The 20853-nt window shown below is 31.6% G+C and overlaps 1 protein-coding gene across 2 annotated transcripts in view; it reads left to right on the top strand.

The window, feature by feature from the left end:
- LOC126780493 (UNC93-like protein) overlaps positions 1-20853 on the top strand; it is an 87807-nt gene that overhangs the window by 62392 nt on the left and 4562 nt on the right. For both annotated transcript variants that reach the window (XM_050505042.1, XM_050505043.1), the window contains 4 exons: positions 13442-14130; positions 14579-14801; positions 15628-15790; positions 16148-16415. In XM_050505042.1, coding sequence (XP_050360999.1) covers positions 13461-14130; positions 14579-14801; positions 15628-15790; positions 16148-16415 — 1324 coding nt within the window. In that variant the 5' untranslated portion in view covers positions 13442-13460. The remainder of the gene's footprint in view (positions 1-13441; positions 14131-14578; positions 14802-15627; positions 15791-16147; positions 16416-20853) is intronic.

Below are 20853 nucleotides of genomic sequence, written 5' to 3'. Positions count from 1 at the left end.
GTTTAATGATTTTTAGATAAAGAATTTTATAATAAAGAGATAAGTCATCAGTGTTGTAAGGCCTATGTAATAATTTTCGTTGCAAGAAGGTTAAGGTTACGCCACCTATTGACTTTTGATAGAACCATTCCATATTCTATTCCAGGATAGAAACCTTTACGCGATTATCAGCGAGAAGTATATACTATTAAAGTTTTAATATGAAAACAACACAGACAACAGAACTTGATTTTTTAATATAGAGACATAATTACAAATAAAATAACGTAATAAATGATCTTAATTTAACATAACTTTGCTATTTTTTTAATCTCGTACTTTTGATACTATAACTTAGTCTTGAATGCTGAAAATGATTAAATAATTATAGTTAAACCTATCACTGGAAAATTACAAAAAACTTTAAGAGATAAGAGATGTATAAGAACCAGTGAACATAATTTTAAATTTAATATGATTATATATCACTGGTATATAAATATAATATGACGTTTTTGACGGGCTAGTTGGCGTGATTGGTAAATAATTGCCTTTCACGCCGAAGGTTGGTAGGTTCGGTTCCCACCCAGGACAGACATTTGTGTACATGAACATGTCTGTTTGTCCTGAGTCTGAGTGTCATTATCTATATAAGTATCTATTTACAAAAGAAAAGTAGTATATGTAGTATATCAGTTGTCTGGTTTCTATAGTACAAGCTCTGCTTAATTTAGGATCAGATGTCCGTGTGTGAATAATGTTCCAGGATATTATCATTAAGTATTTTCCTATTTACTTAAAATAGTTACAAGCGTTCTTATCAACAACAACAAGTGAAAAAACGCAAAGTTGACGTCACTTCTACGTGTTAATACGTGTTAAAGTAATAATACGTCTGCTGGAAACTCCGAAAATCAAACATTTAGGTACCCGAAGAACGAATGAGAAAAAAAAATTAACGCGTTTTTTATGAACAAACTAATTATATTAGATACATTATCTGTCATTCGTTTTCGTCAGGTTCACTTAAAATTCAGCTTTTTTATATATAAAATTAATTTCCAATACATCGGGGTTCCCCGGAATAACCCGATAAAGGTCATTGATTTATATGTCAATTAGTTATTTTCAAAACTCAGCCATTCTTAAATCCAAACTAACTCTGTAATTTATAATAATTGTATTTTTTCTTCATGTGCCTATAAAATTTAAACTATCAACATTTTTTTTAAATTAGCGAAAATATTTAACGATCCTCTATTTTGAGGATTAATTAATAACAATTAACGAACGGATGTTCTTATGTTCAATTTTTTGTTATTACAATACAAGTTTTTGTATTTTTTATTTACCTCTAACAAAGCGTGGAATAACTTTGTATTAAGAAACGGAAAAACCATTATCAAAACATTTTTTGTGTTTTTTGGTATTTACAAATATGTTTTGTACAAAAAAACGTTGGGTACTTCTACGTTCTTATAGAAATTATTGATTTGAAATTTGTATGTTTTTATTTTAATTTATTGTAATTAATTAATTAATAACAAAAAAACATTCACATGAAACTATGTTGAAGATTAAGATAAACTCGTAACGTGGCAACTTTATCTAACTAGAAAATATTTTCAACAAACGTATCCTTTGTTGGAGTTGGACTCGGTGCTTATTCCGGGGCGCAAGGCATGCGCGTCATCCCCGTCATCCTAAGGATGTTTGCTGACAAATTACTGTCAGTACCTAAACCGGCTGAACCATTTTCAAGTGGTGCACGTTCTGACAAATCAAACTTATCTTAGACAAGGTTTTAGGATTGAAGTTTAGGATTATCGATTATGATTACTAACATTAGATTAGTGTATCTAGTAACAAAATATGATCTGTAAGGTGTAAATAAATGTTGTTTGTTCTTAAATCATCCAATATTCTGCGAGCAATCACTCACAAGCTTTATAAGCAATCTAGCTATCAACGCGACAGTCTATAATATTATATAAGGGTGAACAGAATAATTGTTTTAATATACTAAGTACAGGTAAGTCCTACCCTACCTATTGAAATAAATAGATATACTTTATACCATCACGCTGAAACCCACGGAGATAGAGCATTAATAATAAATATTATTAAAAACGTCTGAGACTTTCCTTTAAAATATTTAAATTTAATTATTTTCATCAATTTTAATTAACGTATGTTTACATTATATTCAACCTATTAAATATATGATAGTTTATTGCTATGTATTAAACCGTATACTATGAATAAAGGGGACTGCTCTCATCAATACTTAATACAATCTTTCAATCGACCGGTCCTAAATGTCATTATTTAAAACATATCATGGCGCATGAATCAATGATATTTTTTATAATAAACATTTGGGATCAATCGTGTTGCGCTAAGCACAAGCATGTAATTTAGACTCGTATTTTTTAACGAATATCTGAATTAGTGCTAGATTTTTGTCCGTTAGAACATAAACATCTATGATAGACAACGTTTTGAACGAGTAATGCCGATAAAAAAACTTTAATTATACCTAATCGTAATTTCAAAATAATATCTTGTCAGTTTAAAACACGATATCAGCTTAAGTATGACGTCTAACCTTTAAATCTGCGTTGCTTAGAATTTAGATGTTTAATTATTGCGTCCACTCATAAATTATAAATTTTATAAGTTCCGCTATAATACGCGATTAATTATTTGAATTAACGATAGCATTATTCGATAAAAATTAAAATAAAATGTCAAAAATATATTCTGTGCTCTTCAAATGGTTCCTTGACAGCGTAAAATCTCGAAATTTAATTTTAATTTCTAATCGATATAATAACATTCAGCTGTTGTAAATATTTTGCAATGTTTATAAGTTAGAAAATAAAAAAATGTACGATATTTTTCACCATATATTGAAATGCAAAATATTTGGAAAGTTTTTAATTAAACATTTATTGATTGGTTAGATCTTGCATGCAACGGCTCATCAATTAATTGATCGTAATGTATCGCTTTCAAATCCTATACAGAGTGAGTCATGAGTTCCTGTTCATGAGACATTCCATTCATTCAATGAATTGATAGAATGAACGTAGACGGGATTAAAAACACGCATCGACACATGTTAGCGCAAACATTGAGAACAGATTGCATTTTAACATTTTTAACAGTCAACTGTTGCAAAGGAAACGACATGTCTTAAACCGTTTTATGGATATAATTAATGTTCTCATTCAGTCATTCACAAAAATAAATAAAATAAAATTTATTTAAATTTTAAAGTTAAGAGAAATTAGTTCAAATTTAATATGAGGAAAGGATGAATTAGGATAGCATAGGATATTATTTTTGTACGCAATCAAATATCAAGATCATAAAACGTATAAGATATTTTAAAATTTAATGACGAGTATGAAAATGCAATTTATATTGAAATGCTTTTCATTAGAAATGTAAGTTAGTTTCTACGTTACATTGACGAATCAATCTATGTTCACCCACCGAAAAGCCATATAAAAAATATATTAGATTAAAGCTAAATTTAAAACGATCAAGTAATTAATAGTGTTCTAAAACATCATTGCTACTTTAATATTTTTTTAAAATATAAGTAAGCCGTTTTTGTTTACAAATTTTTTACAACTAAATACCCAAAATTATATCTAAACAAACTAGTCTGCCGTGGGCCAATCAATCAATTTCACCAATACACAAATTCCAAACATCCGAACGAGATCTTGGGTCAAGGAAAATTCTCAACCTTTCATAATGACAGTTCGCAGGCAAGTTCTTAATGAGTCTTAAAATAAACACAAGGGAGCAACGACATATAACCGATTCCATCCAGACCAACCGTACATCGTCAGATTGATGTGGTGCCGTCCACTTTCAACCAGATGCAACCGCCTGATTAATTGTCACAAGAATTAAAGATAATATAGCGTGATGATGCGAGCGTTAAACTTAAACGGTTAGTATTCCAACGCTTATGATGCGTAGTCTTTTAGCCTCTTAATATTTAGACGCTATGACCGCCTCTTTGATCTAATCGGATTATACTCAGTATTGAAACACCAGATTTGTTTTATGTTTTTGTTTTATATTTTCGTTAAAAAAAATAACATTGATTATTAAATCATTTATTGTTATTTTAGGCATTAATGCGGACCTACCTATCCATGATGACCAATGAACACTTAGATTTTAACTAAAGATCGATCGAAGAACAATCATGATACGTTTAATATCTCTATGGCTAGTTTATATAAATGCCGATCCAGAGGTCCACGGTTCCTAGGATTTAAAGTTATTCATTGTTGATAGTCAAGTTCTCAGTAGTAGAAAGTTGTCGATGTTAGACTCCCATGCCTCAGCAAATACTCAAAGCTGTTGGTGCTTGCACTCTCTCCGGTGTTATCGGATTGCTGCCCATCCAACTATGAGATTACACTTGTGTTCGTAGACACACTTGCGAACTATAATGACTTCTGCGTAATTAACAGGCCTCGATAATATTTTAGTTTGTCAGTACTTATGTAATCGTGATCTGCTGTGAGGATAACCATCGCTGAATATTATTATTCACATTGCATATAAATAACTCACATAAAGCAAAATTTTTTTATAATAGTATAGATGAACAATTTAGTTGTGCTTTCCCGAATCGAATCATCTGAACGGAATTTGAATCTAATTGAACTAAAATAAATCGATTGGATAAATACTATATTTCAACTGTCAACGTGTTATCTCGAGTTTACATTTAAAAAATATAAGAGTTTTGTAGAACAAAAAACAATGCTGCCTACATTTTTTTATGTTCTCGTAATGAAAATCAACATTTAAATTAATTTACATTCAATGTCTGTTTGATTTCTGGTCAGCTTCGAGTTTCTCGAGTCCCGATTAGGATTTATGTATTATATTAACCAAATGACAGATGGCGTTAACAATTAGCATGGTACATGTGGTAGTTACAATAATATGTCTTGTTACAAATTAAAGCATATTTATTTTTCAAAAAATACTTTTTGTTCATTTTATCAACAATATTTCATATATATTGATCCACTTTATCTGCGAAAGACTGAATTTGCCATTCGTGGCTATTACTATTTAACATTGTATCAGATATATTTATAAGGGAATTAATATAATATATGTAATACAACGCTATTGACTATTTTATATAAAAATAATCAAATTAATCATTACTTTCTGAAGAATTAAGAGCTTCAAAGAGACAGAAAAAACTTTTGCAAAATGAATTATTATTAATTTTATTCTTTCTTATCAACGTTCTCGTAAAAAAAGTCGCAGAAAATCACCCATTCACTTAACACAAATGTCACGATTACCTGTCAAGAATCAGTTTGTGTTGTTGCACAAAAGAATCGTCAGAAACTCGCGAAACGAGTGCGACCTTACTCAACGCGGGATTTGAACCCGGAATTGCATTCCTTAAGAGGTTTACTGTATAATGATGACAGTAAGTAGCTCGGCCGTACGAACGAACATTTTTTTTTGTTAGTTGCCGATAATTCCATTCATATCCCTTCCTTTTGTAACTGGTTCACGGAAACTGGTTCTGGGGCTAAGATAAATTACTCGATTCCTAAAAATAGCTCTACAACACGTGAATGCAAGTGGTTCGTCTATAATGTACCTGTTATTGATCTGTCTTAGTTACTCTTCAAACTGGTACACAAAAATGCATAGTGTTGTAATATGAGGTCTCTCCTGATCCTGGCTGAAATTTAGTTCAGTTGCACAGATTTTATGTTACATATGTGTGTGCGGCAATACACGGATACTTTTTGTTCCTACAATCTCATAGTAACACGGTACAAAAATCAATACGACTGGAAAGAGATCATTACAATCTCATGTTCCTAACTCCATGTTTCTGAATATATTGATAGGAAAACTCAAAAACCTTACTTGCCTGAACCTTAATTTTAAACTAGGATAAATTACTTTTTATCGCTTGGATAAAATAAAAATATAATTATTTCATCTGAGCGTATTATTACATGCATAGAATTACATTTGTAATACAAGCTCTGTAACAGGTACAGATTTTTATTCCTTTTTTATGGAAGGAGGAAAATGAATTGAAAATATTTTTAACACACATTCCAAGTATATAAAAAAAATGTTTAAGCATTATCCTCTTTCAATAGCATAACCAGTTTATTGCAGCATAAAATACTTCCAATAATTTTAGAGTCTTAATCGAACACTAATATGATATATTATGGTACAGAAATTATAACAATTGGTTAACAAAAAACAAAGTGGTCTGTTGGGGCATATTATATAGCCCTGCTATAATGAGTTAGACTGCCAACGCAACTAATATATAAGAAGATTTAGGTGTAACTATCGGCACTGTATAAGTATAACATTCGATATTCAAATAGTTCCATAACCCACGACAGACCACGTATCACCTTTTAAAAGTGGGATAGCGTTTCCATTTTGTTATATATCAAGGATTGTTCGGCGTGTTTTGGGAGGTACGAGACATGGAATAAATACGTACGATTCATGATTACGTAAATTGTTTGCAAATATCATGAGCTTTCCTAAGAATGCTCAATATAAATGGAGATTATCCATATGTGTTAAGTTAATCATTTCGTGTGAGTATGTGTATATTAGTTAATTTTGCAGGACAATTCCATAAATCATTAGAGACTAAAAACAAATTTTATTTACTTTAGAACTTAATTTCAGCTCTCTATTGTCTGCTGTCCTTGGTTATTCATAAATAGGTAATACTCAATGGGTTTTCATTCCTTCATTCCAATCAAAGAAAATTTATATTATTTGATTTTAATTGAGACCTAAATTTGACATGTCAATGTGAAGTGCATGGATTCGTTGTGGGCATGATAGCGGACTTAACAAATGGGCGTTTGATATATACTTATGAAATACGCTATAATCTTTGAAATTACTAGTTTCCAACAAATGTACCTGGTACGAGATTCAAAGATAATTTTGCAATTATGTCATTGAAAACGATCGGTGTATCGTGTTGTGTTGATAAAAATAAATTTTACATTTAATATAGATACCGTACCGTACCGTAATAGCCTGTTAATGTCCCACTGCTGGGCTAAGGCCTCCTCTCCCTTTTGAGGAGAAGGTTTGGAGCTTATTCCACCACGCTGCTCCAATGCGGGTTGGTAGAATACACATGTGGCAGGATTTCAATGAAATTAGACACATGCAGGTTTCCTCACGATGTTTTCCTTCACCGTCAAGCACGAGATGAATTATAAACACAAATTAAGCACATAAAAATTCAGTGGTGCTTGCCCGGGTTTGAACCCACGATCATCGGTTAAGATTCACGCGTTCTTACCACAGGGCCAACTCGGCTATAATATAGATATTTCCACCAAACAATAATTGTTTACTTTGTGGTCTTTGTTTGTCGGGAGACATGAAGGCTGTCACAGAAATACGGTGTGTAAGGGATAGGTAATATTTTTTCAATGTTTGGAAGGTGACAACCACTAACCATCAGATGGGCATTTTGTCGTATACTTGCCTATCATTAACATCCTATATGTCAAAATAACGTTACATTCTTATGCCATTCATTTATCGGTGGCAGTGTATACTCCATTTGGAAGGGATTGGCAAACTTGCGGCATCCGCCTGCATGACGCCAACCTTCGTTACTTAACGTAACGTAACTTTCTTTAGAGCTTAAAGTATGTACAATAATCTATATTTCTAGCATTTAATTAATGCCTTCAACCAAGTTTTAGTACTTAGTTATTTTGATAGTAAAATTGTTTTTTTTTTGCTTCGTATTTCTCATATAATATTTGTAATATTAAATAAAAATAACAAAATGTTATATTATTATTATTATTACGATTCTTTATATATATAAAGACTCCTTGCATCGACTGTTGGATCAAGTCAATATTATATAATAAAAACCTTTTGTCGCGTAAAGATCTTATCAGAAAATAGTGAACGTCGGCAACAATAAATTCCGATTAAGTTATGGCAACATGAATATCGGTCAAGATGCGCCAGCGCATATCACAACAGTGGGTGTCCTTACCGTGGAACGAGTTTGTTTCATCACTAGCACACGCTCGTGAATTGTCTCGTGTCTTTGTAGCCTATTCCTTGCATAAATACTAAATAATAAGCGCGATATATTGTATATTGGACTTTTTGTTATTAAAAATGTTTTATTATTAAACTTTATTCTCAATTTGTTTAGACTTCATTAAAATAATATACGGATAAAATCATAACGAAGATAATCTGTCTTAATATCAATTCAATTGAAATTATTAAATAATACAAAATTTTATAATTGACAAAAAATGCAAAACTAAAAATAAGCTTTTATATGGTTCACTTTTAATATAAACACCACAAATCCGGTGGTAGGGGTTTTCGCAGACCCGTCTGGGTGGGTACCACCCACTTATTAGATATTCTGCCGCTAAGCAGCAAGACTTAGTAGTTATGTTCCGGTTTGAAGGGTGAGTGAGCCAATGTAACTAAAAACGCAAGGGATATAACATCTTAGTTACCAAGGTTGATGGCGCATTGCCGATGTAAGGAATGGTTATTATTTCCTACGTCGCCAATGTCTATTGGCGGTGGTGACCACTTACCATTAGGTGGCCCATTTGCTCGTACCCCTTTTTTTAACATTAAAAAAATCCTTAAGAATTCTTTTTATTTTTTTACATTTTGAGAACATCGCATTTCGTTTTACTATTTTAAATAACTTATCACACTGTAACACAATATTTAATTAAACTTTTTACCATACTATTTCTAGTGAAGTACCTATTATATAATAATAATAATAATAATAATAATATCCTGGGACATTTTTCACACACGGCCATCTGATCCCAAATTAAGCTTGTACAAAGCTTGTGCTATGGAAACCAGACAACTGATATACTACATATACTACTTTTCTTTTTGTAAATACATACTTATATAGATAATTACACCCAGACTCAGGACAAACAGACATGTTCATGCACACAAATGTCTGTCCTGGGTGGGATTCGAACCCACAACCTTCGGCGTGAAAGGCAAGTGTTCTACCAACCACGCCAACCGGCTCGTCATATATATTATATAGCAGTAGATAGTCTCAGTTGCTGTAAAAGAGCCTGATATAAGAGGTTGATTAGTCGATATACGAGCATCGCACCTATTTCACATACAACGAATTTATGTACCTGTTGATATATGTTCTCAGAAAAAAAAATAACACGATAATAATTTCCGTTGAAATATTTTTATCTGTCAAGTCGTTTATCGCAAATATTATTAAAACGTTTATCAACTAGCTTTCTTCGACAACGCGACTTACGTAGTGTTACTTTATATTATACAGAAATATAGAAAAATTACCGTTGACGTCTGCATTTCTTAAAAAAACATAACATATTTCCATCAAACAGCAATTCTTTTTTGTCGTCTTAGTTTGTCGGGCTTGAAAGGTGTCTGTGTAAATGTATAATATTTAGCATAAATCACGTATTGGTTAAATAATTGTTCTTCGCGACTCCATCCGGTATTATTTTTTCCGGTGAACCCCGTAATTAATACGTAGTATTGTATAACTTGTAATTTAGCCGTAATGTAACAAATAGACTAATAGAATCTGCTTGTGACCCCATTGTATTACATACGTAGTTAATTTCCCATTTATATTATTAGTATAGACTAGTATGATAGATGATCTCATCTTAAGGAGCAGTTCTTCACCACGGTATTTCCATCATATACTTACACGTTTTTTAGACTTCCATCACAACACAAGCACACACACAAAACTCTATAGTATTCGCCTGGATTTAAGCGAGCGGTGCTCGTTTGCGATCCGTTTTTTTTCCACTTATGCAATTTGCCTCATTCTATACTAAATGATTCGAGATAATTAAATCGCAATTTTTTAATAGTGTTCGATAAAATTCTGAAATTGAAACGGAGATAAAATAATTGATTTTAAAGTAAGCGATTAATTGCATACCGATCTTGAACAACGATTAGACATTACGCTAATTAGACTTAAGCACTAATTGATTAAGCAACTACAAGGGTAAGCCTTCTAGTATTATGTATCTGTATACAAGTTTAATAGAAACTGTGACGTCAATGTCTTAAAAGTTTTTTAATAATTTTATTAAATTATTTTCATTAATATTTTTAAAATCCTTAACAAATAAAATTGTACCAAATTAGATACGGGATACAATTCTAACTAATATATGATAAATGCGAAAGTGAGTTTGTTTACTTGTGTCTTAAATACTCAACCGATTATCGTGAAATTTTGTATAAATTATGACTAGAAAGGGGTACAGAAAAAGACATAGAGTTCCAGATACATAACCCTCCCACACTTTCCAGCTAATAGCTGCAGGCGGAAAATAGTATTACATAAAAACTAACACCATTTTCTTTATACTCTTTATATTGTTGTCGCTTAAATGTCGCTATTTTTAAATATCACAATATTATCCAGTATTTTTTAATATTATACTGAACAATTTATCATAACTCAAATTCGAATAACCTTTTTTTTGTAATTCCTTTATGTAATCCTTTTTTTTTAATTCTCGAAGGATTAAAGAGCCTAACACGTAACGCGCGCGTAGCCCATGAGATAAAATGAAACGCATGTATCAGTCAGTAGAGGTTTATTTACGACACGACCAATTTGACATAAATGCTTAACAATACAGGCTAATTTTGTACAAAATGTTTTTACGTCAGCCATTTCGTTCTGCTAATTCACCTGACCTCCAAAGCCTTATTAAGTAGGCGGGGATGACAGGAAATGATGTGGGCAATGTTGTATGTGATACTGTGGGAATGGATTTATTTAATTTAGATACGCTGGTTGACTATTGGTATTTTTGATGTCAACGCTGTGTTCTAATCGTATCGTATTTCGATGCTTAAGAATGATGCTTTATTAAACGTTGTTTATGTTATTGATACGAAAACGACTTTAGTGATCGATCGCTTTAAAAAATATCTTGTTTTTCTTATTAGTTTTAAATTTCCTTCAATTTTATATTTTGAATTTTCGAAGCGTAAACAAGAAATCACATCAATAACTGTTCAATAACTGTATATTTTCTTAGATGATAAGAAATATAATTTCGAATGAGAGATGAATATTTGTCTAGCTCGTCCCGATGCAGCATTATAGAATTAATTATAAAATCAATAATTTAAATCTAATAGCCGATATAGTCGATCAATTTTCAAGTTTTCTCGTGCTCGATTATAAACTAGCATGATTCAAGTAAAATTCTACCACATATGTGTCCTCTACTGTTTATAGCAGTAGCACGTTAGCTGTGTTAGTTTTGAAATATTTCAATAAATTCACATACACACACACACTGCTGCTGGACGAACTTCCAGCCTCCCCCAAAGATTTTCATGTCGTGATCGTGATTTCAATTGACGAAATATAAATAAAAAGATGCATACTAAGTCTGTAATCAAATTCCTCATTTTGTAATTGATAGCATTAAATATTTTTATGAGTAATCAAAACAAAAATAATAATACGAATTATCCTTATCATAGGCGCCTGGCTACCACGTATTGTAAATACCTACCTTGCAATAATTGCTTTTATTAGTGTCATATGATATTAACCTTTCTGTATTCAAGATTAAGAGCGCATATAGTCTGATTGATCCGATGATGAAAACTATGAGGTCAACTGAAAATCACCTGAGACGTGCTTTATAAGCGTATTTCATTGATAAAGTATAAATTTCAATATAATCTGACGCCCGCTTATTGAGGGCAGGATGCGTGCTCAAGTGACTATCAATCGTCTTTGTTTCTTTATTACAATACCTACATTAACAAATTAGTGTTATACATAGTTATCAATTATGGTTGATAAAATCAAGCTCAAATTAAAATGATAGTTAATTCGTTAAATAGTTATAAATTTTACGACAAAAGTGTATAATTAAAAATGACGGGTTAGCCTAAAAAGCGTCCTCACTTAAATTGACGAAATATGAATATAAACATGTAATATTAATGTAATTCGAAATAATGATTTAATTGAAAAATTAAAATATTTAATTTGTCACAAAAATTCGATTAGTTGCCTCGTCTTAATTCGACAATCAAATGTTACCCTTCTAAATTATATTAGGTACTTAGTAACATAATCCACCTTTGTCAACTGTGTTGGTTTATAATTAGACTCGTAAACAGGTAATCGACGATGGCAAATGAAAACATTACCGATTTATCGTTCACAACATACTCATAAAGTTACACAATAGAACATTCGACGATCGTATTTGTTTTTGTCGTACCCGTCCGGAATATTATAGATACAAGGTTTCATCACCGAACGGCTAATTGTTGGACACAACCACAATGCTATTGTTAGCATTCATTCTGAAAATAATACAAATATTACAAAATGTCTTCTATGCATACAATTGCAAGTTTATTTAAACCATTTTTATTTTACTAGCCTGCGGGCCATTAAATACTTATTATGTAGGCCGTGTAATGTCAGATTATAAATATCATTCTTATAGAAAAAATAAAACACTATATTACTGTAGCTAGTAACGAAGATAGACAATATTATACTAATTGTGTAAGAGAGAACGAGATAGCATTTCACTACCGCATGTGAATGCCTCAGTGTGCTGAAAGTCCAACTAGAATATTACATAAATTTATTTGTTTTATTTTAATGGTAATAACTATTAATTAATCAAAGTAATTAAAACGTTATAAAAACTGTGCAATATATGTTCTGTCTTTGTAATTATTGATTACAACATACGAAAATATCCCTGTTAATTAAAAAATAAATCGTCTAATAAAAATGAGTTATTAAATAATATTTATTTTAAAATAAAAGTTAAGATTACGAACATTCTTACAAGAAAAACTCTACTCAGTTAATGTTAAATGTATTTTTACAGTAAACATTCGTTAAGAAATCAAATCAAGCAATTAAATATTAAAGAACCTGATGTTCATTAAGTTTATACATTTCATGTGGTCGCGCGATGGTTATGTCACGAGGAAAGAGCAAGTGGAACAACACAATAGCACAATATGTACTCAGCCGATGTTGTCCATTGTGGCGTTGAATGCGAATCAAATCGGAATTGTTACAGAAACTACCTCCTTGTCGATCACAACACGCTCCATTATTGTACTAGGTAGCCCGTGAATGTGATTCGCAAAACATGGCCTCTCATCGATTGTTTTTTTTTTCCTCCACGTCTCGAAAAACATTGACGGAAACCTTATATGATCGAATTGAAATTATCATTGCCATACAAGATATAATTTGTTATTAGTACGTAGTTACGTTGTTATGAATTGTATCAGAAATAGTTCCAGTTGTATTGACAAAATTTCTAAAAGTTTGTTTTGCTTGCAGGGCAAACGGAGAACACGTTATGACCGCGACGCACGGTGGCGGCTGTGAAGACAACCGCCCGGACAAGGATTCGGTATATACAATCAAAACTGGCTTCAAGAACGATGGCTACCAGCACGATAGAGATTCTAACGACGATATCGTTAAACCACCACCCCTGCCTACCGAAGACGACTCCTACGCCTCGGGCAAGGTCAAACTTTCGAGAAATGAGAAGTGGAGGATATTGAAGAACGTAGCAGCCGTTAGCGCTGCGTTCATGGTGCAGTTTACCGCTTTTCAGGGAACTGCGAATCTTCAGTCTTCGATCAACGCCGCTGACGGACTGGGAACGGTCTCTCTGAGTTCCATTTACGCGGCTCTTGTTGTCTCTTGTATATTTGTACCCACGTTCCTAATTAAGAGGCTAACTGTGAAATGGACCTTGTGTCTCTCTATGCTCTGTTATGCGCCGTACATTGGCGCCCAATTCTACCCTGCGTTTTACACGCTTGTTCCGGCTGGAGTGATTGTTGGCCTGGGAGCAGCTCCTATGTGGACCTCGAAGGCTACATATCTAACTCAAGCTGGAAGTGTATACGCAAAACTAACGGATCAAGCCGTTGATGGCATAATCGTAAGATTCTTCGGCTTCTTCTTCCTGGCTTGGCAAACAGCTGAATTATGGGGAAATCTTATCTCAAGTTTAGGTAAGTTAACGGATATTGATCATACAAACTACACAGCATGAAAGTTTTCGATTAAGGCTGTTGAAGTATAAATTAAACTCGTTTCTGATGTTACAATGGGTTTTCGGCAAGCATCCGGGTTCGATGGCCTGACGATACAAATGAGTTTTTTTTTACTATTGAAAATTCTCATTAATTTAATTTTGATGATACAAGCACTTCATCATCTTTATTTATGTTAAGGGCCTTCTTGTAAACGTATAAATGATGCCCCCTTGTAAATCAAATAAGTAGTACGGTTAATAGTTCCTACCATTATCAAATACAAAAACAATTCGTATGTATGTTTGTACAACGTGTCATTATATTCTATATTATAAGTAAAACAAAGAATTATTGTATTTTTAATGTCAATATTATAATACTGAATCTAGCAGTCGTGAAATCTTATTCATATATTCTTGGACAGTATTTTCATCGGGAGTGCACAGCGGAAATACATCCAAAGAGAACACCAGCAATACACTTCTATCATGTGGAGCCAACTTCTGCATGATCGGTGGAGGACACCACGACAACCAGAACCTACACCGGCCACCAGACAGCGAGATATACGAGATCAGTGCCATATACCTCGCGTGTGTGGTGGTAGCCGTTTTGATGGTGGCTTTCCTTGTAGATCCTCTTTCTAGGTATGCTTAACATCTCAATAGCTATGAATTTAACTTATGCTAACAGATTATTCTAATATTTACAAATTTACAATTCATTATTTCTTTTTGATCTTATTTGAATTTTTTTACATAATGAACTTAATATTCTGTTCAAAACAAAATGTAAATATTATATATTTAATTATATGAATCCTAGGAAAGAGCGCTGATGACTGAAATGCAGATTATTTGAATTTCTTAGTATTAAGTTTACGTTTATATGTTAACAATTCTTCCAATATCAAAGGCATGTATAACCCAGCAAATTTTAGAATACTCACAACATAAAATTCCCTACAATAATAATTTATGTGCACAGGATCTTATACCAAATTCGCAATGTGTCATTTTAAATTTACAGTATATTAAAGAATAAATTACATATAACTTTGCCCATTAATTTTAATGTTCCTTTTTTGTCTTCGTTATATTTGCGTTACGTTATTAGTCATTCGATGAATGTGTATATCCTGCCTCGTTTAAAGCTTCGAAATACTAAAGGAAGACAAACGGTAATTATCTTCTAAAAATTCATTAAACGCCTGTTACAATGGCATCTTGGAATCATTGTTCTTTTTTGCATATTTTAATTGAGTTACCTTCAAATAGAATCTTATTATACGATTTCGGAGAAGTCACAGTCTTGAACATTACAAGAAGATCCGTTGATCCGTTGACATTGAAAAGGTTACATTTAATCATTTAGATGTACTATCTAAAATGAGAGTAATTTTCTAAATTAATTTATTAAACTATATAAAACTTAAAAGATATAATATATTAATATTATAGCATGTTTATTAAGATACGGAGAGAAACAAAGAACATCTGACGCATCAAAGTTGACGGGCATTCAACTGCTGTCAGCAACAGCTTACCAGTTGAAGAAACCTAATCAGCAATTGCTCATCCCCATCACGCTGTGGATCGGGATGGAGCAAGCGTTCATCGGCGCTGATTACACTCAAGTAAGCGCCATCAGATTTACATTTTCCAAACAAATTGTACCTGAAGTCAATATTTTTGACCCGTCTGGGTGGGATTTACCCTCCCGTCAATTATTTTATCATCAAATATGAATTCTGTATTACTGTATTCCGATTTAAAGGATGAGGATAAAAACTTATATTCTATGACGGAAGCACCATGATGGTGTATTCGGAGTAGTTTATATTTTATTTGACAATATATAGACAATATGTTTTACATTCCCATAATGTACCGTTGACTTCCTAATATAAAAATGAAAGAAAAAAAAAATATGTTTAATTGATTTATAACTCCTATATTTTATACGTGTCTTACATTAAATATATGTATTTTAGGCCTACGTCTCATGTGCTCTCGGTATCCGATCCATTGGCTATGTTATGATATGCTTTGGGGTCGTGAACGCGCTGTGCTCATTGCTCTTTGGTTCAGCTATGAAGTACATTGGACGATTTCCAATATTGGTGATGGGAGCTGCTCTTCACTTGGGTCTCATCGTCTGGCTGCTTATTTGGACACCAAATCCTGATTCACCGACAGTATTCTTCGTTATATCCGGCTTGTGGGGTGTTGGAGATGCTGTTTGGCAAACGCAAGTTAATGGTGAGTTATAAAGTATATTTATAAAAAATTGTTCAACGTGCATACCTATTAGACAAGAGATAAATCAGTGTTTAACTAAACAGTCACTAATAATATACATGTGAGAATAATATATAATTAACAATGCGTCTAATGGGTATCATGTGAACGATGTGACTGATTATGGCAAACTCGCAGAAAAATAAAAAATATGTCGAGACGATAGTTCACTATGTGGGCGCTTCAGTCCATTTAATTTATGAACCATTTATTAAATTCAAAGTAATTTATTTTACTGCCAAAAGTTAATCATTAAATCTGAACCCGATAGCTGTTTAGTTCTATTGTTTAGAAATTAAATCATTCAGTAGCTATCCGTTCCGAGTTCGCATGCGTAAAATTATATTAAAATATTAAATTAAAATTATATCGAGATATCCGGAGGCTGAAAAATATGTATAAAATTAAAAATATATGTTGATATCGCGCCGTAAAGGTATATTTTCAAGGACGAAGCCGTGGTTTGCTCGTAGATAATATATTAAGGAAATATAATTTCATTGTGAATGCAAATCGGTTACATAAAAATACATTATGCGGTCAAACGATATTATTATATTAATCTCGTTTACAATTTGTAATTGAAGATACAGGAAGTATTAAGAAGGTCAATGCGTGTAATTCTACAACGATATTTATATATATCTTATCATGTGTTAATGAATGATAGATTAATTATTGAAACAAACATTACGTTACAGCTTATGTAACTAATACCAAAAGTACACTTCCAATTCTATTTACGTACGATTAATATATATTAGTGTTACCAGAAACAAAATAATAATCCATAATATCATCCGCTCGAATATAAATATTTGAATACGTCAGGAATATATAATAAGTAGATATATATTCCGTTGTGCTATTATTTATTGAAAACATGTTTAAGATATATGAAAATAAAAATAGCTTTATTGGCATCACATACTATAGACAAATTGCACATATTACAAACAAATTATACTGAGAAAGAGTAAAACAAAATGAAAGCACAAAAAATTAGAAAGATCTTATTAATTAATAATTGACTTAACCAATGAATTAACATACTTGACCGTAATGTAAGACTTAGAAGCAAAAAGCTAAAAATAAATATTGAAATAAAAACAAATAAATTTAATTAAAAACGACATTAAATTTGCTATATATGTTAGTATCAGATACATTAGCATTATCCCAATAGGTAAACCTCTCATTATTAGTTAGGTGTGTGATACTTAACTCAGTGTTATACTGTTATACTTTCAGTGGTATAGTGTCGATGGTATGGTCATTGTTTGTGTTTCGTTTCCTAGTGGGTTATAAGGCAATACATAATATTCCGAGTTAGAATCCCGAGTCGGTGATAATTACTGGAACTTTCTTTCAAAAAATTATTACGTAGCAATCGGTTTGTCTCGGAAAGCACGTAAAGCCTTTTTCTAGAATTGTTGTCGATGGGAATGGCGTACACCTGTGTGCACACACACCTACGTTGCCTACCTAATATCTGCTGCGCAATTTTCTAGCCATTGTTAATGGCCCCGAAATTTGATCAGGCACCTTAACAAATTAACAGATTTAATTTTTAATATTACAATTATAAAGGTTTTTATTGCAAAGAACATACCATCATCATTACATTACTCCATGCAGCTAAATGTACAGAATAAGATAACGACATAAACTCGAGACCCAAAGGATCCGATGGCTTCAGTAAAAAACCGAATGGTAAAAAAAGTTCACGTTCTTGTTATTAGGGACGTGGGATTTGCGATTATTGGTCACGGTTCGGTAGGCGCAAGCGCAGGAACGCACACTACGAAAGAAAAAACCGGTATCAACGATTTTATGGTATCTGTCTGTAATAAATATTTAAAATATTCAAAAATTTTAATCTTTTGATACGAAGTTCAGCTAGTTTTTTAAGATTCCTTTAAATTTTTAAAATAAAATATATATATATATAATCGAAAAAACTATTTAACAGCAACATTATTTACATCAAATCAACCACATTTCATAACAATTTTGGACATATTATAAATAATAAATTCGATCACAATCAAAATATAATAATATAAACTGCTTCGGCTATTTCACACTAAGTAACCAAATGGACGGCCTTAGTATAACTAGAAGTGCGAGCATTCTAGTCGCATAGGTCTTATTATAGGGCTAACACAGCGAGTTCCGGGAATAGGTTAGCAACCTCATAACTGGGCGATGATATTTTTAGCCTTGCTGAGGAATTTTTCATATAAATAGAAGTATCTTCAATGCCTTAGGGTATTCTATTTATGTATCATGATTTTAATGTGAGATATTTGCGACACTATAAAAATTATCACATTCGATTTCATCTTTCGAATTCGTCTTCTTCTTTCGAATGTCAAATCAATAATGACAGGAAGAGCGAAATCAATGTTTAACTAAACACTAAGCTAAGTTTAAAAGTAAGGTCATAATAATTTAAATCTGAAAAGCAATTCACTTAAAACAAATATTAATTCCTTTTAGACATTAGAATTATTTTTCAATATTAATGTTAATATTTTATATTTAAAATCATTTATTGTTATCCCAAGACCTAATAAAGATTATAATGTAGAAAAAGTAAATGATACGTTAAAATATCCACTATTATTCTAAGTTGAAACAAAATTCAATAATTAAAGACGTTAGTAAATAACTACTTAGTAAGTTATCAGATATTGAATTATTTTTAATTTTGAAAATGGATTATGATGTCAATATATAACACAAATTCATCAAATAAAATTAACCTCTATTAAAAAATCTGTCTAAAATATTCCTTTTAAAACAACTTATTTTGTTTCTAAGAGTATAATTATAACTGGAAGGTTCTATAATTTTCGCCTTGGAAATCTGAAAATAAGCAAGGAAATCAATTACATCACGGCCAGTAATTGGCTCGTCTGACGTCAGTGTGACTCCAATTCGCGATAGAACTATCATCAAAGAGATAAGAATCGTAGGTTACTTATACGAGTCAGTGTAGCGGTTTATTGTACGGTTTTAGAGGAAACCACGCCAGAATAATTGTTGATTAATCGATTAAAACAAGAAGGCTAAATATAAAACTGACATTGTAAGCCATAATTATATTACTATCCGCCTGTAAAACTTATTTACTTAAACTATTTATTTTACAACCAATTAAAAAGCTTTTGACGAAAAGAATTAAGCTAGTATCATGTCATAACGCTACTACAAAGGTGGTGGGTATACATTTGGCAGAATATCAATCAACCCATGCAGGTTTTCCCGTGACGTTTTCCTTCACCAATGAGCATGAAATCAATCACTATAATGATATAGTTTATAAAAGGCAGCGGCGGGACTCTGCGTCTGTTTGTTTATACGCGATAAATTAAAAAACTACCAAACATTTTTTCATACGGTTTTTACCTATGGATAGAATTATTCATGAGGAAAGTTTTGGTGTACCATTCAATAAGGTTTTGTATAAATTGACTGCAATGTGACGATGTTTGACCGCTGCATAAACAAATAGTTATATCATCTATTAAGTAAACATGTAAACATTTTATTTAGACCTTTATTTGATTTTTTTATTAGGCTTCGCACGGAGCCTAAATAACTCAAAATTAAAGCGAAAACGTTTTTGATGAATCTTCCCTATAATTATAATGCAACAAACCTATAATTAAAACAAGGTATTTAAAAAGCACCATAACTCTGTAACCAATAAAAATGCAATGCAGGAATGAGGAATTCAGTTCCTTCGGAATTAAATACATGACATATGATCTTATTGAAATTGGAATCGTACAAGTTATTATATTGAAAAAAAGAAACTGCCCGTCGGTTTATTTAAAAAATGCAGACGAGTGTTTAATCAAAAACATTTTTTTATCAGTAGCGATAGCTAGAACAAATGATTATATTATAAAATAAAAATACGCTAAAATGGCAACATGCAATGTTGACATAAAATTGCTGTCGTTTATACATATTGTTGTTTTTTAAAAAACAATAACAAAAACTTTGGTAAAAAATATCCTGTCCCTTTCATATTACAAAGTGCATTACCCGTTGCTTAATATTATTCAGATAATTTAATAAAAAATAAACTTTTCTTTGTCTTGCTTAAATATAAACAATATATTACTTATTTTTTGGTTTCATCCTGTTAAGGATGAACGATTTAAACCTAAGGGTTTTATTGTTTTATTCCTAATAGTTCAATGACTTCATAATAATAACCGAAACAAACGGCCTAGCGTGTTCACCAAATCATTATGAAACAAACAATAATAATATATTTAACATCAAGATTTATTATATAATAACTTTGTTTACATCCGCAAAAAATAAAAACTACCAAAAGAAACGTAAATTGAAAATTTTGTTATTGTTGAGAAACGTTTTT

The sequence above is a fragment of the Nymphalis io genome, chromosome Z (genome assembly GCF_905147045.1).
Source record: "Nymphalis io chromosome Z, ilAglIoxx1.1, whole genome shotgun sequence".
NCBI lineage: Eukaryota > Metazoa > Arthropoda > Insecta > Lepidoptera > Nymphalidae > Nymphalis > Nymphalis io.
The sequence above is the reverse complement of the archived record's forward strand: the minus strand, read 5'-3'. Positions and strand labels throughout refer to the sequence as shown.